General features: G+C 43.7%; 1 protein-coding gene across 1 annotated transcript in view; it reads right to left on the reverse strand.

Moving 5' to 3' along the window:
* Positions 1-7,769: 7,769 nt before the first annotated feature.
* dmd (dystrophin) overlaps positions 7,770-22,229 on the reverse strand; it is a 500,806-nt gene continuing 486,346 nt past the window's right edge. Inside the window, exons 80-84 of the mRNA XM_080421894.1 lie at positions 21,248-21,406; positions 19,977-20,220; positions 18,423-18,537; positions 14,774-14,863; positions 7,770-11,154 (exon numbers count right to left, since the gene is read on the reverse strand). Of these exons, the coding sequence (XP_080278020.1) occupies positions 11,057-11,154; positions 14,774-14,863; positions 18,423-18,537; positions 19,977-20,220; positions 21,248-21,406 (706 nt within the window). The 3' untranslated portion in view covers positions 7,770-11,056. The remainder of the gene's footprint in view (positions 11,155-14,773; positions 14,864-18,422; positions 18,538-19,976; positions 20,221-21,247; positions 21,407-22,229) is intronic.

The following is a 22,229-nucleotide window of genomic DNA, read 5'->3' on the forward strand; positions in this document are numbered from 1 at the left end:
AAAATGATTATTTTTCATGGATATTTGTTTTGTTTTTGTCGCATTCCTAAGCCAATAATTTGATGACCGGCAGTGGTTCCGGTAGGGGACACAAAGAGTTTATTTTGTGTCTCCTACCGGAACCGCTGCCTACCGGTCCGCTGGTCATCAAATTATTGGTTTAGGAATGCGACAAAGACAAAAAAAAATCCATCAATTCAAGTCTCCATGGGTTGAGTAATCGATAGATGGTGAACTATCCCTTTAACGATTCCTATATTTAAAAAAAAAAATCTATATAATTAAAATGTTTGATAATCCAAAAAAATCTATCATACTGTACATACAGTATTGCATTCATATTATTGTAGTGGTTCTCAAAGTGAGGTTCAAAGTGAGGTCCCGGGAGCCTCTGGATTACTTGAGGTGGTTCCAAATGGACCCTTACAGGTCTGTAACTCTGAGTTATTGGGGGTCCTTGAAATTAAAAGGGGTTTGAGAACCAGTCCAGCTGGTATTGTAATTGTACAGCTGACGTGAAGAACACATACCAGCTCTGACAGTGTGAGAACTGAATCCCTCTTTTAATGATGGGTTTTCTGTGACTGTGTGTAAGGAAGGAATAATTGCAATGTATGGACTATGCCATTAGGGCGAGGTAGTCTACGCATGTAGGCTAAGACCGGGAACGTATCCGTGTACATTTTTTTTTCTTTGGCTATTCAAAAATAGCAGCTATACAAGCTCATATGAGCTTGTAGATCTGCACATTCTTTGTAAAATCGTGAACAATTGTGCACATTTTTGAATATATATATATATTTTTAAAGCGAATCTTTTTAACTCAAATCTTTGCTTCATGGGGGTCCCTGGAACTGAATATTTTGAGATGGGATACATATAATTTTGTGGGTCCTTGACATGAAAAAGTTTGAGAAGCACTGATATAGAAACGTAAAAAAAAACGGTAGGATTTATAAGATATTTGTAGAATCCCCAGAAGCAATTATTTGAGTTACAAATGTTTGCTTAAAAAAATAATATATATATTCAAAGATTTGCACACATTTTAATAAAAAAAAAAAAATAGCAGATCTACAAGCTCTTTCCCAGTCTAAATGGGTTAAGCAGAGCGATTTATCAATGTCCCCGTATGGTGCTTTGAAACAGTCTTTGTTTTAGTTATTGTTGTTAGATATAATCAATTGTTTTGTTTTTTCAAATGCCCCCTCATCGATACTCTGCTGGTGCCAGGCCTGAGCAGTCCACACAGAACTCCTTAACCACTTAAAGCCCATATGGTTGAGCGTAGTAGTCCCTCAGGACTCTATACTAGCGTCTTTTCTGTTTTCTGTTATTGTGGGGAAAGCTTTCACTGAAAATAGCCAATTGACAAGCTCACAACGCGACGCCTCGATTCAGTGAAAGCTTTCCCCACAGTACGGATGCTGGGGTTTAAGTGGCTGAGGGGGTGAAAAAATAAATAATCAAATGTATTCAGTCACCAAATATCTCATATTTTGTGAATGTATTGATTTTTCAATGCATGTTTTTTTCTTATTTTTTAATGAATTCACAATCTCAGATCCACTGAAATATAGAGCCACGTGGAACTCATATTTGGATGACAATATGATGCCAAATTGTTGATACAGAGATTCACTGACAGCGATTTGGGTCTTTCAGTTTTAACTCTCCTTTTACTAATTTGAAATAGTACAGAGTTTACCATACTGTTATACATGTTACCATTTGGGCTTTTTGTGCCAAATCTTGCTTGGCTGGGGGCTTGAGGGGAGGCTTTTGTTCGGGGCCACCAAAACCTTGGGTTGGCACCGGCTCACATCCGAGAACTCCTCATTGGACTCCAGACCCTCGGGGCAGCACAGCTTAAGGAGTTTGTCTCGAAGTTGGGCCGTGTTGCCCTTGAGCGCGGCAGCACCGCCATCTGCGATCCACTCCTCACACTGTGCCACGATCTCTGCCCGTTTCAGGTAAAAGTGCCTGTGTATCACCTCTTTGAAACACGGGGAGGGATTGCTCATCTGCTCCAGCATGGCCCACTTGACGGTGGCCTGCCGTATATTGGCGTTGTACTGGCGGGAGCTGTTGGTGCCATTGGGGGTGCCACGCATGCCCTCGTAACCCGGCTCGTTAAAGTACGGCTCAGGCACCAGGATCAGAGACTGCAAAGACACCAGTACCTGCAGAAGGGTCGATGTCTGTGGGTTCCATCTCTCTTCTGGTCTCCCCGACCAAGTATTGAGGATACTTAAACATACATATCCGTTATTGTAGAGGTTAGGGTTGAAGCGCACGCTTTGTCCCCCCGTGGTCTTCAGGTTGATCAGTGGAGGGGAGTTGGGATAATCCTGGGGAAAGTACACATCAAACTCAAAGCAGCCGTTGGCGTATGGAGAGTCAGGTGGGCCTGTGATGAGAACCTTCATGATGTCCAACCTTTCGTCGTCACATCGGACAAACACACTGGAGGAGGAGGAGAGAGGCAGAGAGGTGGAGAGAGTGACGGCCTCCTGTGCCAGGCGGCGGGCACGAGCAGCACTGTTGGCATGACTGGTATTGGTATTGTTATCCGTCACTTGAGGCTTGTAATGGTAGTTGACGTGGAATACCATCTTCCCATCATTGTCCTCTGAGGCCATATCAAAAGTGTCGAACTGGAGCTTCTTTGTGGCAGCAACGTACTTCTCCAAGGTGCGTAGGATTGACAGGGGTTTGGGCTGGAAAGACACCTTATTTGAAGACTCTACCTGCTTCGTATCCTGGTTGGCCTGCCGTAGGCTGGTGGTAACGGCGCAAACCATCTTGGCTGTTCTCTGGATGTCCGACACCAACAGTGTCAAGTCGTCAGTCTCTGCATCTGAACCCTCCGTCTTCACCGCACCTCTGCTCTTGCCTTGGTGTTTGCCACAAGCGGCTGCATACGTTCCGTATTCTTGTTTGTTTGTTTGTTTGCTTGAACTGAGGCAGTTGGTGTACATATCTATGCAGTTCTTCATCTTGGCCAGCAGCATGCTCATGGAGGTCTGTCCCTCAGAGCACTCCTCCTCCCCAGACAGGGGCAGCAGTAGAGGCACCAGGGCTGCGCAGGTAGAGATGGCCCACAGTAGCTCCAGCAGCGCCCGATACAGGGGCACGTGGAGTGCCATGTCCATCACAGAGTCGTTACGTAGGTAGGAGGACATGACCGGGATGAGGCAGGACCGGCTGAGCACCTCCCGCAGCATCGAGGGCCAGGCTGCACTGCTGCCGTTCGTCCCGTTTCTCCCTGTAGGGCCCTCGCCACCATGGCCACCCGTAGAGCCTGCTGGGTTGATGTAGCTGGCCAGCACCTGTAATAGGCAGCTGACATGCTCCTCTTCCAGGCGCCGTTTGGACAGAGACTGCTCTATGTCCCAAACAGAGGCTGTGGACCCGGAATTGAAGCCTGTCCCCTTGGCCCAGTACAGCTTTTGCTTCTCAGTGGTGAGAAGCACCCGAGGTTCAGAGGCGATGGCCCTCGCGTTTGGGAAGTGAGGCGAGTGGTGGCTGACGGCCGAAAGGCAGGACAGGATGTGGTTGATGGCACCGACCTCAAGGGCCTTGCGACGCAGCAGCAAGCCGTCCTCTGTGGTCAAGGGAGTGCTGCTGAACAGTGCCTGCAGCAGGTGAAATGGTAACATGTTTGCACCCATGCTGGCAAACACCTGCAGCGGTGACTCGATGGGACTGGCCTCCAGCAGAGACTCGTCCATGGCCGTGTCCGGGCCCAGTTTGACCGTCAGGTCAATGGAACGGTAATCCGGAGGCAGCTTGTGGTTGTACAGGACGGTCAGCAGCTGGGCCAGGGTCAGCTCCACTGGGAGGGGATGACCTGGAAGGAGTTTGTGGTAGAGGTGGAAGACAGACACGCTGGTGGGTTTGGCAGTTGGGTCCATACCAGACGAGGAGGTCATCTGACAAACTGACAGCTTCTTCATGAATTGTCCCCGCTGAGGTGTGGACAGGACATGTTTAGACTCGGACTTTAAATCAGAGGCCACGTTAGCGCTGTAGCTATCTTGGAAACCACTGTCTGCTTTCATCTTTTTCTTGTCTTTATTTTTCTTCCTCCACCATTGCTTTATCTCTTTCATTTCTTCCCACTTTTTGTTAATCACCGGGGCTGTAATGCTTGGGGTGTCTGATACCTGGTCTAGGACCTCGGCCAGTGTGGTGGAGATGGGCAGATGGAGGGTGCGGTACTTGTGGCCTGCTCCATACTTGGGGTGCTGAATCACATGGCTGGTGCCGTTTCTGTCCTTGCATCCTTGATACAGTGGACAAGAGGACTGGACAGAAACCGTGACTTTCTCCTCATCCAACATGAGCTGCGAGAAAAGCTGCCTGATGAAGCCAGAGAGGTTTCCAGACTTGGGCACATTCCCTCGCTGGGATGCCGGTTGGTAGAGCTCACACAGCAGCTGTGCCATAAGCCGCTGGTTGGTGGGGTGGCAGGAGATGCACTGCAGGAAGAAGGCCACCGTGGTGTTCTCCAGAGTTGTCCTTTGCTGAGTGGTGAGACCACTAGCCAGGCCCGCCGACGGCAGTGAGTAGCAGGACCCCGAAGGTTGAGGCTTCATTGCCTGAGTGCCGCTCACACAGGCACTGGCTGTGTTGGCACCCGGGCTGGCACTGGAATGGCACAGCAAGAAGAGCAAGACTGACCAGAGCTGGCTGACCTCCGGTCCTCCTAACCAATCTTTCATGGCGTGGCTGTTCCCCACTTCTGTCAGGAAGGACAGCATCGGAACGGCCAGCTTCGCCGACAGAAGTGGTTGGCTGGGTGCCTCAACCTGGGAGGTGGCAACTGCGGACAGAGGCAGTTCGGCACTGGCTAGGAGGCCACAGCAGAGCTGGTACAAGCTCCGGACCAGCAGGGAGGGGAAGCCAGAGTCTAATAGCTGCTTAATGGCTCCTGGGGACTGTGAAGCAGCTGCTAGTGTAGCAAGCTCTGACTGTGATAAATTGATCAGCAGCCTTGCATGCTCCGAGTCATTTATGATGTTGGCATCATTCTGCTTCTTCTTCTTGGAACGGCGATTGTGTTGTGCCTGGTAGTGGCTGGTGCCGAGCGCCACAATGCCCATCCGGGACATGAGCACGGAGAAATAATCTGGGTTGATGTGGCACATGGAACACAGCAGGCTATCCACAGCCTTTTTCATCACCACGTTGCAGGGCAGAGACATGGACCAGTTGTACAGCAGCTCAAAGAGCTCTCTGTCCAGTAGCGCAGGGAGGTCATAGTCGACAGGCAGCTCATAGCTGTGCCACAAGATGGCCGCAACACATTGGAGGTGAGAGGGCGAAGGCTCGAGGATGCCATACTCCCCCAAAGAGGACGCGGCTGAAGCCCCGCTCGTTGAGGGAGAATGGCCTTCGACGGAGTACGAGCCCCTGCTCACGTCACGGACCCATTGTAGAAGTGAGTGAATCCTGTCTTTGGTGCCAGGGTCCTGGGTTGTACCGAGCCGATAGAGCACGTCTACGGTGGAGTCTGAGGAGACACCATCGAGTTGTCCAAAGGGTAGAGGACTGTCCCGACTAGCAGGGTCGGTGCCGAGGTTCCTGGAGGACGTGTAGCCTGGAGCTGTAGCCTGAAGCATGACCTCTGATGGCTGGGCCATCATAGGGCTGCTGGAGGTCATGGTGCCTAGCGGAGCAAAGTTATGGAGTCCCTCAGTGGCGTCAGGCTCCAAGGTCATGACTGTTGCTTTGAGACCGTCGTCTGTCACCTTTCCTGGAGCAGAACGCGGGGACTTCATGATAGTGGAGGCCATGTTGCAAGCTGTGTTGACTAATGGCCCGTGTGACCACGTTTTTACAAATTAACTGGACACCACCCATGTCATGGCCCGTTGCCTAACTACAATGATTTGAACGTCATGTGGTGTGATGATTTGCGCTGGTGTCGTGCATGTTCATAATTGGCCTGTGTTTACTGCGTTATTGCGTTGGACAATGTGTCGTGTTTCGTGAATTGTCCAGTCCATATATGGGCATATCTCTGTGCCCACCACAGACAGACAGACAGACAGACACACACACCACCCGGCAGGAATGTAGTCGAGCTTTTTGAGCTGCCTGCACATTCAACGTCCACCTCACCCCCATGCATACACCTGGCTTACCTGGCTGCATGCTTTCAATGCTTTGCACGTTCAACTTCCGCTTTCAATAATTTGCACGTTCAACTTCCACCTCACCCCCACACCTTACCTAGAACGGTAACACTTTACTTAAAGTTTGTGTCTATAATGCATTATAATGAGATTATCCATTATGTGCTTATAAAGGCATTATAATACTAGTTATAAAAGTTTATAATCATGTATGACAACTTATAATGTTTCAAACATTATAAGTGCTGGTCATACTGCATTATAAGCTCAGTGGAACAGCACATTAACTACTTTAACTTAGTTAGTTATAAAGTGTCTTTGTTATGTTATGCATAATCATAAACATTTATAACTAGTGTTATGAAGCATTAAGTGTATTATAATGCATTATGATGTATTACAATGCATTCATTATACATGTGATTATAATGTATTATAGACCCGACCTTTAAGTAAAGAGTTAACGCTATAAGTTGTAATGCATAATTATAAATAATTAATAATATAATATAATTTAGTGTTAAAATGCCTCATAAGTGCATTATAAATGTGGTTATAATGCATTATAGACCTGACCTTAATATAAAGTCTCCCCAAAAAAACGTATTTTCAGATACCTGGTTGTATGCTGGTTGTGACATCAAGGCATTATGATTTGAATCGCGGTTCAAGTATGACAATATGATACTGTAGTTGCTCTCAAATATTGCATTGCAGGATTTGTTTTATGTTGTGTATGTATGTATGTATGCCCTATCTTGCATGCATACCACTTTTACCTTTTATGCCTAAACTTTTTGGGTGTTTTTTACTATTTTGGAAAACATTTCAAAATAGGGGAAATAGCCGATCTACATCGACACGTGAGCTTGTAGATTGGCTATTTGAACGATTTAAAAATGTTTTTCAAAAAAGTTTAGGCATAAGGGGTAAGGCAACACAACACATTTAAATATTCAACATTTATATTTTATTTAACTGTCTTTAATGGCTACCAGTATATTACTACTATAATACCAGCTGTATTATACTTGCATTTAAAGGACGACTTTACCGCTTTTCAACCTATCTTCATATAATTGGTCCTCACTAATACTCATGATAAAATGGTAAAAAAAAAAATCTACTCGGCCTGTGTCTCATAGGAGGACTGTGGACAGTCCAGAAACCAGAAACCGTCTAGTGACATCATCGTTAGGCATGATTTTTTTTCCCAACAAGATTTCACATTTTGTATTTAGATTTTTATTAACACGAGAACAATGGCTTCTTTTATTGCATTGCAACTTTCCAGGAATAGAAAGCCTGCAGTTTCTATTAGCTTGGATTCCCCATTGATGATGTCACTGGTAGATGGGACTCTGAACTGTCCACAGCCCTCCTCTGAGACACAGACCAAGTAGATTTTTTTTTTACCATTTTATCATGAGTATTAGTGAGAACCAATTATATGAAGATGGGTTGAAAAGCGGTGAAGTCGTCCTTTAACAAACATGTAATAATCACCTAATTTTCATCCACATATCCATAAGTGATCGTTTAAAATATACATCAAATTAAATTGAACATAAAACGAAACAAAAATCATCCCAGCAGCTAGAACAACAAAGGATTCACGGAATCAGCTGGATTCAACATAACTGCGTGCTTTATTGATACACAGTAAAGCATTTTATAATACAGTAGTAAGGCATATATTTGGTGGAATCTGATATGTTGTGAAAGTTCGACGCGTTATTGAAAAAAAACTGAAACAACGATGGGAGGATTGAAACAAACAAAACAAAACGTTAGAAAGTAAAAGTCAATCAAAAAAATTCAGTGTATGGGTATCAACAACACAAAAAAAATGAACTCTCTGCTCAAACTGCGGGAACACACCGCCAAGGACAACGTCTCTCCACCTTGTCAAAGTGGTAACACGTTAAACAAATGTCTGGCTCCTATTTTAGTCACACGCTACCAACAGCTCACACTGCACAAAAACAAAAAAAATACCTTTAACTGAATGGAAGACGATAAGTCAAAAACAAAACACACACCTCTATGACAATCCCTCTCTTAGAGAAAACAAAAGCCTAGTTACAGTATGTCCCAGGTATGACAGTAGTGCACACTGATTCATACAGTATATCGTCTCTGTCGGGTGGAAACCTTGTATGTCCAAAACTGTTCAAATTCAAATAGTAGCAGATCTGCAAGCTCAAAAATGCGTCGCTTCGCACTGCGATTCAAGCTTGTGGATCTGCTACTTTTGATGCTTTTGTGTGACGCTGTCGTATGATCAAGTAGGGCGTTGATTTACGAAAGAAAAAAAGAGGTTTCTGCCCGACAGCACTATATATAATAGTCACTGTCGGGCAGAAACCGTGTTTCTCCATGTTCCATCTTACGTTGTTCATAAATGAATGCCGTATTTTATACTTTGTTGTATGACAGTGTCATGCGAAAGTAGTTAAAATTGATAGCTAGATCTACCATTTTCATTATCTTTTAAATGTTTCGAAAAATTTGGAACAGTTTGAACGTTGTTACGTCTGTCTGTGAAGAGCTTGTAACTAGACAATATAACAAATAAAAGCCATTAGAAATTGGATCCAGTGGAACACTAGCCTCGTTCCCAGCCCTTACTCTTCTGCGAAGAGAAAAGCCTGGTCACAACCTAATGCAGAGACTGTCTATAGGGGCGGGACTTCCGTCAGACGTATTTCCCCCGGAAACACAGTCATTTCCTTGGGCAGTACTTCCGCCAAATTCCGGTACCTCCGTTTAGACACTCAACCGGCTAGGTCTTGCCCAGCGTGGTGGAACACAGGTTCTTCTGTTCCGTTTCTGAAAAGTAACGGGTTTCCACCACGACAGCGATGAATATACTGCATCATTTATCTACTCATTCATATAAAACGCGGTACAGAGCAATGAGAAATGCAGTGTATTATTATGAGTGGACATTCAGATTGGTGGCTCCGACAGAAGAGCCTTAATGCCTAAGCCTAGTTCATGCCCCGAAGCTCCGGAAACGGCCGAGAACAGCAGAACTAACAAGCTCACAAGGCGTCGCTGATGTGACGCCTTGTGAGCTTGTACAGTAGGTCTGCTATTCTCGGCGACGAAGCATAAATTAGGCTTCAACGCATAAACATGGAGGGATCAAACAAGGGCATTCAACACCTTCCCCAGTATAACCAATGCAACCGGGAGTACTAACAAGGGATATAAAGTACAGTAGAGTAGCCGTCGCCTCATAAATGGTGGGAACTCCAGAATTTCAAATGAGGTAGAGCTTGCATTTACTGGATTTTGTCAGAACTTTTTTTGACAGAAAAAAATGTTTCTCCTAAAATCAGGGTGTTATAGATTTCAATCAATTAAATACGAATGAAACAAAAAACAAAAAAAACAACGACCTCTAGGTTCAAGCTAGCTAGCAGCCTCTTAACACTGTAGTGCTCGGTTTTTCAAATAAATAATAGGAGATAAACTTGCTTGTTTAATTTCTCCTAACTCCTTACAGTACTCTTGATATAATAACTTGTACTCTACTGTATATTATTGTGTGTTCCCTGGGTCAGAAACAAAACAGTTTTTTTTAGACTTGAAGAGGCTAAAAAGCAGGAGCCGACTTTTCCATTAATTAAAAATCTTTCTTTTGAGTTTTGCGAAATGATGTTCGATTTAGTCAGTGAGGTGAACTGTCACAAACTTAAAATCTTTGTATTTTGCCAATTATTTGGGGACACACTTGCAGTATCCTCACGGCCCACAGGTTGTGACAGTTCTGAACTGGGCCTCAATTAAACATCCCTCTGCTTACAAGCACAGCACCTGGTGTTGAACACGACTACAGGCTTCAAAAACCGTAGTCTGGTAAGATATTAATGGTTTACAGTAAAAATCCTGAGTGCCAATTTAACTCTGATTGTTTACAAATGGAAGCAAACGGACCCCGTAATTACAGGTCCGTTTGGTTCCATTTGAAAGCTCTCAGAGTTACAGTGCCAACTGGTTCCATTAGAGTTAAATTAACCCGGAGGATTAGACTATTTGAGGAGGGATATAACTTATACAGTATGCATGTACGGATGGATGGATGGACGGACGGACGGACGTCAGGACAAAGGGATGAATAGATAAAAGGACAACTCAATTATAACTGAGGTTTGTCAGCCAAAGCAACAACAAAATAAAGGGGGAAAAAACTGTAATGTTATGTGAAAATTAGGCACCTACACACACATACAGTACACATACACGCACACACACACACACGCACACACACAGAAAATATTCAGGATGCCTGCATTGCCTTTGACAGTAGTATATACTCTGTGAATAGAAAGACATATTTTCCTCTTTAAAAAGCACCCATTATGGTTTACAATCATTCTTTTTTCCATACAAATGTCTGAAATGCATTTTTTGATTTTTTTTTTCTTCGTATTTGTTTGTCGGGTTTTTTTCCCCCGTTACAAACAGATGGCAAACACACAACCACGTCCAAAACGCCCACTTGTCTCACCGTTGACGCCATGTCGCCTTCTTTTTTTTCAGTCTCTCTCTTTTTTTTATACAATTGCATAGAAGTTTAAAAATCTGCTTCGTTAATAATAAAACAACTTCAGGGACTTTGTTCTCTCTTTTTTTTAAGAAACTACTGAAATCTACAAGTTATAGAACTTTTGATTTTTACGTGTCGTTTATTTTTTTTTGTTTCGTTTTCACTGTCGTTGCTGCAACCGCGCTCCTTCACAAAAATAGACATTATATATATTCTCTTTGTAAACGGTGTTTGTCCGATCCAGTTGTTTTGACTAGAAAAGCATGCAACAAGTAGGTACAGAGAAAGGGAGGAGGGGGAGGGGCTGGGCAGGGACAGAGGTGGGGGGCGGAGTCAGAAGGGCAGGGGCCTCGTGCTATTCGGCGCTCTGCTCGTCCGTCATCACGCTGACCAGTGACTCCATGGCGCGGCCCAAGTCGTCAGCCATGTGGAACAAACTGCCCACGCTGGGACCTGGTGAGAGAGAGAGAGAGACAGAGACAGAGAGAGAGACAGACAGAGAAAGAGAGATAGCTTTAGACCGGGGGTCTTCAACAGGGGGTCCGGAACCGCTAGGGGGTTCTCAGAGTTACTACAGGGGGGTGGGATAAGAGCTTTTAACCCTCGCATACCTATTCTGAAGGGGAACATTAGCTGAAAATAGCCGATCTACAAGCTCAGGTTTAGGCGTGGAGGGGGAAAAGAGCAGACCAAGTACAAAGCCTACGGTCAAGTCTACTAAATGTTGAAGTGGTTTAAATGTCTGAAAATACACATTAACATGAATCCAACAATAGAAAAGATAATGAGCAAACAAACATACAAACAAAAAAAAAAACATTAATTCACACAACAGTGATGACAGTGCTGTCACACAAGTCTATGAAACTGTATAGGGAATCTGTTAAAAAATCTAAATGTTCTACTATATGTAGTGGGGGGTCCTTGCTTCATCTCTCTCTCTCTCTCTCAGCTAAGGGGTCCTTGGCCTGAAAAACGTTGAAGGCCCCTGACTTAGACCTTGGTTCTCAAAGTGGAGTCCGGGGGACCCACAGTGGGCCCTTGAGGGGGTTCTAGGGGGTGCCCAGCAAAATGAGGAATAGTCTAAACACTTAAGCCCTATTTCATTTTTTGGCTATTTAAATGTGGACAAATCTTCTCTTATGGGGTCCCGGGCAAAACATATTTCAGATGCGGTCTGCAGCCAAATACTTATCAATTTGGAAGTCCCTGACATGAAAATGTTTGAGAACCACTGTGTTTAGACACAAACTGGGTTTCATCAACCAGTTTTATGCGCATTTTGGATTTTGCACATAAAGCCCTGAATGGAAAACACTTGAAATAAAAATTGAAGGAGGCGGATTTTGGGGCTTTATCGAATAAATGAAATGCGCAAAAAGGGGAAGGGAAACACTTGCTGAATAAGTTTTGAGGTAGAAGGCATTTAACTCACATGACTAGCGATTTTGCACAGTTATAACTTCATATTTGTATTATATTTAGTATTATAAGTAGGCCTATATTATAAGTAGAAGCCACGTCGGTTTTAATACTTTGCCCACATCAAACCAGACATGTTTCCGAACGCACGTAGATTCCTGCATTTCCATTTGAGGCCTACCTACAGTAAGAGGATACAATTAATGAATGTCACTGTGTTCATGGATGAAGTATGCTTTAAAGATCTCATCATGATAATAGCCTACTCACCTACACGAATGAGTTGTTTGGATGTGCGCGATTTGCTGCTCCATTAATGAACGGCTCGCACTTAAGTCTGTGATGCTTTTTGTCCTCATTTCCAACTTTGAAACTCGGGTGAAACTTTGATCCAAATAAAAGGGGGGTTTATTTCAGCCAAGGACCGAGCTATTTGTGGGAAGCCACGCCACGGCGTCTCCATATTCTAAGTAATAACTTGGTTGCTCAGGTCTGCAAAAATACAGCAGAACTGGTACTGTACCGGTGAGGTGAGTACTCCCAATTCAAGCACGTCTGTCTCATGACATGTAATGCCGTTACAGCCCGGTTGAAATACATGTTTTACAGCCTCTGCACAACCAGCAAACTTAGAGCCCAATGGCCTACCAGGCAGTGCGTGTAAAATATTTTTAGACAAAAGAGCGTCAAAAAGTAATTCATGTCCAATAAAATGCGTCTCACGTGAGTGGCAAAATACCGCCACCAACTGCTTATTTCATGAACCATCGCGTACCATGAGGGGAACGAGTATAAATTCACTTTGACTTTTTCCGACTTTATGGAAATTCGCTTCATATTTGCGATACGTTTTAATGGAAACCCAGTTGCAGACACCAAAGAGAGACTAACATACAGACAGACTGTGTTCAAGCTGAAATTGGGCATTAACGCATCTGTGTCATTTTAGATTTCTTTGGCTATTCAAAAATAGCAGATATACAAGCTCATAGCGCGGCACCGAGTGCCGCACTATGAGCTTGTATATCTGCTATTTTTGAAAAATCGCGAAACAATATTTTTTATATTTTTTTCAAAAAACTGTTAGGATTTAGAAAACATTTTAAGAATCGGACTCAGGCCTTAATGGGTTAAGCTTTTAAGAGGCACACAGGTCAAGTACTTTGTCTCAAATGTGGAACAAAAAAGATCGAGTGATTAAAGGTTAGGAAAGAAAAAAGATGAAGAGAGAAAGGTAGACAGACTGAGATACTGACCTCTTACTGGTGCCCCCTTCTCCCTCCTGGACCATGGGGGGGATAAAGGTAAGGAAAGAAAGGGTGGCCAGAGGAGGGAAAAGAGAGGGGGAAAAAAGTCAGCCTGGTAGTGCCAACAGAGTAAGAGGACAGATGTGTGCTACTGGAGAGACTAAGATAGATGCTGAAGGCTTAAATCAAACAAAATCAAATAAAACAAGAATGAACGTAACGATAAAAGGCTGTGGTCGTACTGGGCAGCTCTCATGAGTGGCCAACGGGACGCTAGCAAGCTAGCTAGTGGAGTGATATGTCACAGTAAAACGGATGCTGTTGAAAATGGAGCCGTTTTGATTGTATGAAGGCTAATGATAGGCTCTATGCACAGCAGCCATATTGGAAAAGAATTCGGGACACTTCCTTACTTCCTTCACAGGTTTTACCAACGTTGCTAATTAAGGTTGTGTTCCATGCAGGTCAAACAGAGCCAGGGTGCTGATCTTGTTGCATGTTGGCTCACTGGAAACACTCCGCTACGCCAGTGGCTGTCAATGTGGGGTCCAGGGACCCTCATGGTTCCTTGAGGGGGATTCCAAATGGCCCCTTACGGGTGTGTAACTCTGATAGTGTACACATGGAACCAAATGGACCATTACGGGTCCATTTGGTTCCATTTGTATACTCTCAAGAGTTATGGGGGTGCTTGAAATTAAAAGGTGTGAGGCCCACTGTGCTACACTAAATGAAACAGAGCCTTCATTAGAATCACTGGTAACTCCTGTGAAGGAAGTAAGGAAGAGGCCCAATTTCTTTCCAATATGGCTGCTTAAACTATGACCAATTAGGAGTCATGACTGTCTTTGTGATATTAAATGGATGGAGCTGGATTGAGTTGTTGCCGGTGTGTTTTGCACCACAAGGAACTACCGTAAGTTAGCTACTACGTGGTTTTTGCTTTGTGTGCCTTAGAGGAAGCCTTTCTAACCAAAGTACAACATATCTTCAGCAGGAAGAGTGGACCATCTCACAGCAAGGCTCCGGACGTAAACATTTAGTTCTTAGTCTGAGGCACGTGCACAAGTTGGTTGTGCGGGGGACTTTCAAATGGCCGGCCTCTCTAACAGGAGGGCCAAAGCAGTTAGCGAGGTTGGTACTGCTCAGTATCAGCTATTATATAGGAAGCCGCTCAATTTGGAGGAGGCGTTGTTTCCCTTGTCCGTGACAGATGTCTGCTGTTGTCTGACAAGTACTGTATGTCGACTACACTGTATGTAACAATGTGCTGCCTTTTGGGCACTTTGTGCTCCGTTTTCTTATTGTCTGACTGCACTGGCAGCGTTTATGTCCATTGCACAAGGTGTTTATTGTACTTTTATGTGGACATAAATAAATATTTTGTGTGTGTGTGTGTGTACCCTGGCTGTGAGGGAAGGAGTTGTTGAGCTGTTCCATCACTTCCTCCAGTCCAGATGCATCTTGGGAAGGGCTGGATAGCTCATCGTCGCCTGAAACGGAAGGCAAAAGCAACCACGTCAGAGAGGTAGGTGTGTGTGTGTGTGTGTGTGTGTGTGTGTGTGTGTGTGTGTGTGTGTGTGTGTGCGCGGAGCTCAGTCTCGGCTCTTCAAGGCTGTTGTCATATCTGGGTTATGTTTTGTGCTTTTGTTTGAAACCAGCTGAAACCAGTCAAACGTTGTGTTTTTAGTGAGGCAGACTGCAGCAGATTGAACAGCCTGTAGTGAGCAACACAGACTGTAGAGGGCAGCAAAGACCGCACATTATTATGCCCATTATGTTTAGTGTTATTATAATGTCGCTGTGTCGGGTGGAAACATTGTTGTCCCAAACAGTTACTTTTCAGGATATGTAAAAAGAAAACCTGTGTTCCAATGGATCCAATGTAGTTATTAATTAGTCACAAAGCTCTTGCTCAATATTTATAAAACCCACAGACAAATGTAACCACTTTCACTTTCAAACTGTTGTAAAAAAATATAGCAGATCTACAAGCTCACAATGCGTCGCGATGCGACATGTTGTGAGCTTGTAGATCAGCAGTTTTTGCTACTTTCGCACAGCAAAAAGTAGGAGGACATCCATTTACAAACAACTAACAATACATAACAAATTCAAATATAGAGATACAAGGTATATTCTTGGAAATGTTTTTAAACCATGACCAGGCATGTTATACCACACATAAAGCTACGACTTTATTTTAATGAATGAAACATTTTACAGGGTTTCCCACATATTTATTTTTACATTTTCAGAACTTTTCAGAAAAAGTATTTCATCCCATTTCCAGGCCTATAGCAATCATATGGTGCAATAATGAGGCTCTTACAACAGCGTGCTATCAATGCACCAAGACTGACTTGAGCGAAGTTGTCACGTGACAAAAAAAGAACACATCTACGGGTACAGCGTGCTGTTAGCGTGTAGATCTATTATGTTTGTCACGTCGACGTCCTGTTAGGCCTGACCTCGACTAAGTCGACTAGTCGACTGGTTAGTCGCGGGGGGTCCGAGTCGACTAAGTGTCTCTTAGTCGACTTTAGTCAAAAATGTCAAAAATGTTTTAAATAGTTTTTTGGCCAAGTCTACACCTGCAACCACACGTAACTTCCACTTTATTCTTCTTATTCCTCGTCTTTGTATTGGTATTGTTTGTGTTGGAGCGCCTCAGTGCGGCTGCAGAGTTCATGTGCAACCTCTTCCAGAGAGAGATAGAGACACTAGAAACTCTGCTGGAGACAAAACAAACTGTGTAGACTTGGCCCTTTGAAATAAAATGTATTTTGGCCCAAAAAAAAAAAAAATTGGCAATTGGCAATTAGTCGCCAATTAGAGTCGACTAAACAAATCCTTAGTCGGGGACAGGCCTACGTCCTGTATACATTAGATCGCACTCACGCAGCTCGTACATTTTACCATGTTACGTAGTTCACGTAATGTTAGATTAAAAACAATGTATATCCAAAACAAATCAAGCTAATTTAAAAAATATTTCCAGGAATTTCCTGACCGTGGGAACCCATTTTTAACCAATATGTATCTGTATGGTAGAGTATGTATAACTAGTACATTATGCAGTGGTTGGAAGTTGTCTCCTTACTACTTCCATTGAGACATTCAGACCCTGGTATCGGGTCGGACACCTACCGGGTGACAATGTCAATAAAGTTATTTGAAGCAGACGATGCACCAACATATTGTAGTTTTGCATTTACCTCTCTCCGCCAGGAGAGGGAGGCAACAGACATAAGTAACATTTACAGGTTGTAGCTTTTGAGGCATAATGACATGCCTACATAACAGTCTTTCATCACTGTTTAAAGTATGACATATGAACCAGTACTTGTTGTTTGTTTGGTTTTGCCTCATGTTTTTTTATAGAACAAACATTCAAGTTTGTTTGGCTCCTGTGTGTGTGTGTGCGTGCGTGCGTGTGTGTTTTTACTAATTTTGCCAATCATCACCAGCGGACCGGTAGGCAGTGGTTCCGGTAGGAGACACAAAGAAGACTCTTTGTGTCTCCTACCAGAACCGATGTCGGTCATTATTGTCTTAAAAAAAAAACCATGAATTCAAGTCTCCATGGGGTGACTAATTGATAGAAAAAAAAGTCATTATGGGTGTGAACTATCCCTTTACGGGTTAGGATTCGGCATTTAGAGGTTAGGTTTAGGGGTTGGCGCACGTTAAGAGTTATGCCTGATTTATATGTAAGTATAGGTCATAAATCATATAGATGTAGGAGACTACAGTCTCCAAAAACATCCACTTTGCAGGTACTCATTGTTAAGCCTGAGGTATACTTACATTACTGTATGTATGCAATAGATCAGTATTCTTTTATGTTTAAATCATAATCGCTTTTATTAATCTGCAAAAAAAGAGGAGTGCATGTTCTTTTCACAGTAATATATACATTGTGAGCTTGTAGATCAGCTATTTCCGGTGTGTCTAAATCGGGCCTTCGTTTTGACCTCGAGTGCCGTGACCGAGTTGGAGACGTTCAATTATGGTCCAAGGATCTTGAAGATGCTTTCTACTTTCTGGAGGCTATGAGAGTTTACGTGCACGGTTGTAACATTATTGGACGTGCACACTCTTGTTCCGGTCGATAGGCGTCAACGTTTTGATTGTCGGTCTGTATTCCGAGAGGCCTGCAGGCAATAAAAAAAGCTTTTCATTTTGCCTTGTTTACTGCAGAGTGCTGTGGGACTGTCTAGGGACTGGAGTGAGCTTGTTTCTTAGGGGTTTTTTTTGCACCGTGTCTCTACTCATTACGTCGCTGTCAGGTAGAAACCGCGCGTACGTCCAAAACGTTTACTTTTCAGGGAATGGACAAAAATAACGTGGTGTTCCATTGAATCCAGTGTAGTTATTTAGTCTCAAGCTCTTGCTGATACTTCCATATTTATAAAATAGAAAACACTTAAAAGAGAAACACTTAAAAGAGCCTGTAAAAAAGGAAATGCCCTGTTTTGGGCATTTCCTGATGAGAGCAGTGTTGCTGGGCGGGGCTAAACACCTCACCTTTCAGTGATGTCAGCAGTGTCACTGATGGCATAATTCCTAACTACACCAACTACTCTTCTGCCAAGGTGTCTATGTTATATCCTAGAGTGTATCGCCCATCTTTTGGCAAGAATAATTCTTTCACTGCCTTCAGTGGACACCCCTCCCCCCCTCCACAGCCCTTAGCAGAAACACTACAGCTTATTTTTCATGACTTTGAAACCAAATTGTATATACTTAACCCTTAAAAAAAAAAATCATTCTAATTTGGCTGGGTGGTTTATAACATATTATTCTGCGGTCAGACAACGTTTGAATACATAATACTGTTTATAGGCCGACTCATACTGGGTTAGGGTACTTCCTGTTTACGGGACTCTTTAAATGTGATGTCCTCCCTACGATAGTAATACAAACGTGTATGCGAGTGAGTGAGAGTGTGTGTGTGTGTGTGTGTGTGTGTGTGTGTGTGTGTGTGTGTGTGTGTGTGTGTGTGTGTTTGCGTGTGTTTGCGTGTGTTTGCGTGTGCACGTAGCTCACCCATGGTGTCTGTAGTTTGGCTGGCGGCCACACGGAGCAGCGGTAGGGAGGTGTCAGACCTCTGGGAGGAGGTGGAGGGAGATGATAGGGCCGTACCGTTCACCTTGGAGTCCGTCTAACACACACAGAGACAGACACACACACAAATTAGATTTGAGTGGCACACACACACACAGCACGTTAAAACGGCGTGCCCAGAACTCAATATGTCAAAAAATCAAGTTGCGTGTGTGTGTGATGATGAGGACCTGGCCGCCAAAACACCGACAGGCTATTATTAGCAGCCTCGCAATTTGTTAGAGGAACAGCCAGAGCTGGAGGTCGTTTTGTTAATTTAACTCTGAGAGTGTACAAACGGAACCAAATGGACCCTTACTGGTCCATTTGGTTCCATTTGTACACTCTCAAGAGCTACAAATGGATACATTTGTATTTGACTGTATAGCGGGGGTTTTGGGAATGTGTTATTTATTTTTTTGCATCGACTTCCCACTCTCTGCAGAAACCATCTGGTGGATCAGCAGGGTCCGTGTTCCAAGCCCGCCCACCGGCACAGCTTCTGGATTTGATCCCATTTCTTACATGCATGTGACGTGTGACGCTGCCTGCTGGGCTTTACAAATGACGCTACTTCAAGTGTTTCCGTGTGTGTGTGAGTGTGAGTGTGAGTGTGTGTGTGTGTGTGTGTGTGTGTGTGTGTGTTTTAGCTTGCGTGTACGACAACCTGCTTCAGTGTGTACACTGTATGCATGCATTAGCGTGTGTTCTGGCATGTGTACCGCCTATCCATGTTTTTCAGTAGCTATAGGCGACAGATATACATTCGTATGAACTGGTGATAGAATTTTACTTATGCTTAAATAAAATAAATAAAAATGTTACTTTTCAGGATTCCAATTTAAAAAATTGCAAAAATATCAGATCTACAAGCTAAAAACGCATTTTTGAGCCATTGTTGCCATCTTTAACACATTGACTGCCAATCGCGTAGATCTACGCGAACCTATTTAAAGCCGCCACGTGCCAATCGCGTAGATCTACGCGAAGTGTTTTTTTTTTTTTTTTTATGTTTTCGATCCACTTCCGTTATCCGGGTTCCGGTTTTTTCGATCGTATCCGCTTCCTGTCTAGGACGAAACCTAAAAGTTGATTATCTCGGTTGTTTTTCTCCTCGCTGATCACTGTTTAGCGTGTTTAGAACCAAATGAACGCGCACTTTTAACGTATCTAGCGAGGTCTGTGGCGACATGAAAAAAACAATAAAACGCTGGCACTGGTGAGTACATTATGAAATTAAACTCTGGCATGGAATGTGTTAATAGCATTAATTTACGAAAAAAGTTAAAACACGGAGATAAGAGGTGTCTGCCCTCTGACAGTAGTATATGCAATGTGGCCCTCTGAGTCTGGAGTGAGTGTGGAAACATAGTGGCCCTCTCCATCATCAAAGTTGCCCACCCCTGGTCTACATACATAACAATTACATAACATATCATATCTATCTACTGTATCTAGCTGTTGATCGATCGATTGACCGATCGTGCTCACACCGACCTGCTCCAGTAGCTGTCTGAGTCTGTGCAGCTGGGACTCCAGCTGCTTGTTGTGGTCCTCCAGGATCTGCATGCGCGCCTCCAGCCGGCCCTTGTGCTGCCGCAGCAGCTTGGCCTCGGCGATGAGCTCGGCGTCGCGGGGGCTCTGTGGCGACACCGGGAGCATCTCCGGCGGGGAGGGCAGAGGGGACAGGCCCTTCCTGTCGTGGGCTTTCTTCAGCCGGTCGTACTCCGACTGCAGCTTCCTGGAGAGGGTGGGGGAGGGGGGGGGCGGGATTAAACATTTACTTGAGTAAAAGTACAAAAGTATTCGCATCAACATCTACTTAAAGTAACAAAAGTAAAAGTACTCCTTATGCAGAATGTCCCATTTCACAAGTTTTCAAATATATTTAAATATAAAAAAAATAGCCGATCTACAAGCACACAAAGTGAGCTTGTAGATCGGCTATTTTCAAATTGCCGAAATGTATATAGGGCTGAAGTGGTTAATCTATGTTTTCTAATAATAATCTAAATCTACAAAGATTTATACAAATCTATACAAAGTAACTAAAGTTTAATTGCAGTGGAGAAAAGTACAATATTTGTCTCTGAGATGTAGTGGAGTAGAAGTAAACATATTGGAAATTGAAAATACTCAAGTAAAGTACAAATATCTCAATATTGTACTTAAGTAAATGTACTTAGTTACTTTACACCACTGGTTATAGTTAACTAAATTGAGTCTAGAAAATAGTCTTTATACAAAAAAATTATAAATAACTGAAACTGTATGGTGTGTTTACTAAACTGAGTTATCTGAACCCAAAGAGACATCTAGACATTATTTATTAGCATCCACACTATGTTGTAAGTTGTAAATAACACATTTTAGTTTATAAATGATTCTCATGGCTCTGCAGCGCACGTTCATGAGTTTTACTCACATGTGGCTCGTGTTTTTACACGATGGAAGGTCAGTTACTTTTGTTTTTTTATGTTAATGCGTGTGGGTGTGTGTGTGTGTGTGTGTCTCCATACTCATGTTTGGAAGCCTGGGCCATGTGTATAAGCTGACCACGAGTGGCCTAACAATCGCTGGCATGACAAAGAGCAAAGCCAAACAACTTCCTAAATATTGCTTTTCAGCTGTTATAGGCAGTTTGTCTGTGTGGAGGAGAAGGTGCCATGTGTATCCTTAGGTGCCATGAACTATCAACCCCGTTATATTTGTTTCCCTGTAAATTAATTGTTATTTGTGGATTCAAATAAAGAATTAATGTGTGTCACCTGTTCTCCTGCTCCAGGTCATTGAGGACTCTCTCCAGCTCTCCCTTCTCCTCCGTCTCCATGGAGACCAGGATCTGGGCGGGGCTTCTGGGCTGGCTGAGAGGAGAGCCTTGGTTCAGAGACTGGCAGTAGTGCTGGATCAACATGTGCTCATCGTCACTGCAACACACACACACGTTTGAGTTAATATACTTGTGAGGACATCAACATGTGCTCACCATCACTGCAAACAACACACACACGTTTGATTGTACATTTTTATTTTAAACATAAATTTTTGTATGGTCCTCTTGGGAGGACCAGGAAAATTGTCCTCAAATTTGACTATACTTTTGGGTGCATATGGCCCTCGCAAGTATAGTAATACACACACACACACAGATTTGTATACAGTACATGCACGTGTACACAGAATGAAATAACACCACACACACAACATGGAAACACACACAACACGGAAGAGATACATAGGGGCAGTATTTCCCCCAACGCCACAGACAGAGGGCGCTGTTCTAAAAGACAACAGAGGAAGAGAGAGAGAATAACCTGACGAACAAACGTCCAACACACACGTTGGAACGACAAAACCAATGGGAAAAATCCTAAGCATATCAAACCCCCATGTTTGATATGCAATAGGCCACGGACCCTAATACTCTGAGTGCACACATGGAACCAAATGGACCCGTAAGGGTCCATTTGGTTCCATGTGTACACTCTGAGTTACAGACCTGCAAGGGTCTATTTGGTTCCCAACTATCAATCATTTTGGAGCTTGAATAACCATTTATATCACCCACTCTGTTAAACCTGTGATGTGATGATAAAGTCCGATTCTGATTTTGTTGGGGAACCCCATGGAATCGCCCCACGGACCCCCTAAGGGTCCCCGGATGCACCTTTGAGAACCACTTATTTATTGAGAGCTGCGTGAGTCTCTTCCCAATCCCAATGGAGAAGTGCAGTGACCTGCGCCCACGTA

The sequence above is a fragment of the Gymnoscopelus braueri genome (assembly GCF_963280865.1).
Source record: "Gymnoscopelus braueri genome assembly, chromosome: 24".
Taxonomy (NCBI): domain Eukaryota; kingdom Metazoa; phylum Chordata; class Actinopteri; order Myctophiformes; family Myctophidae; genus Gymnoscopelus; species Gymnoscopelus braueri.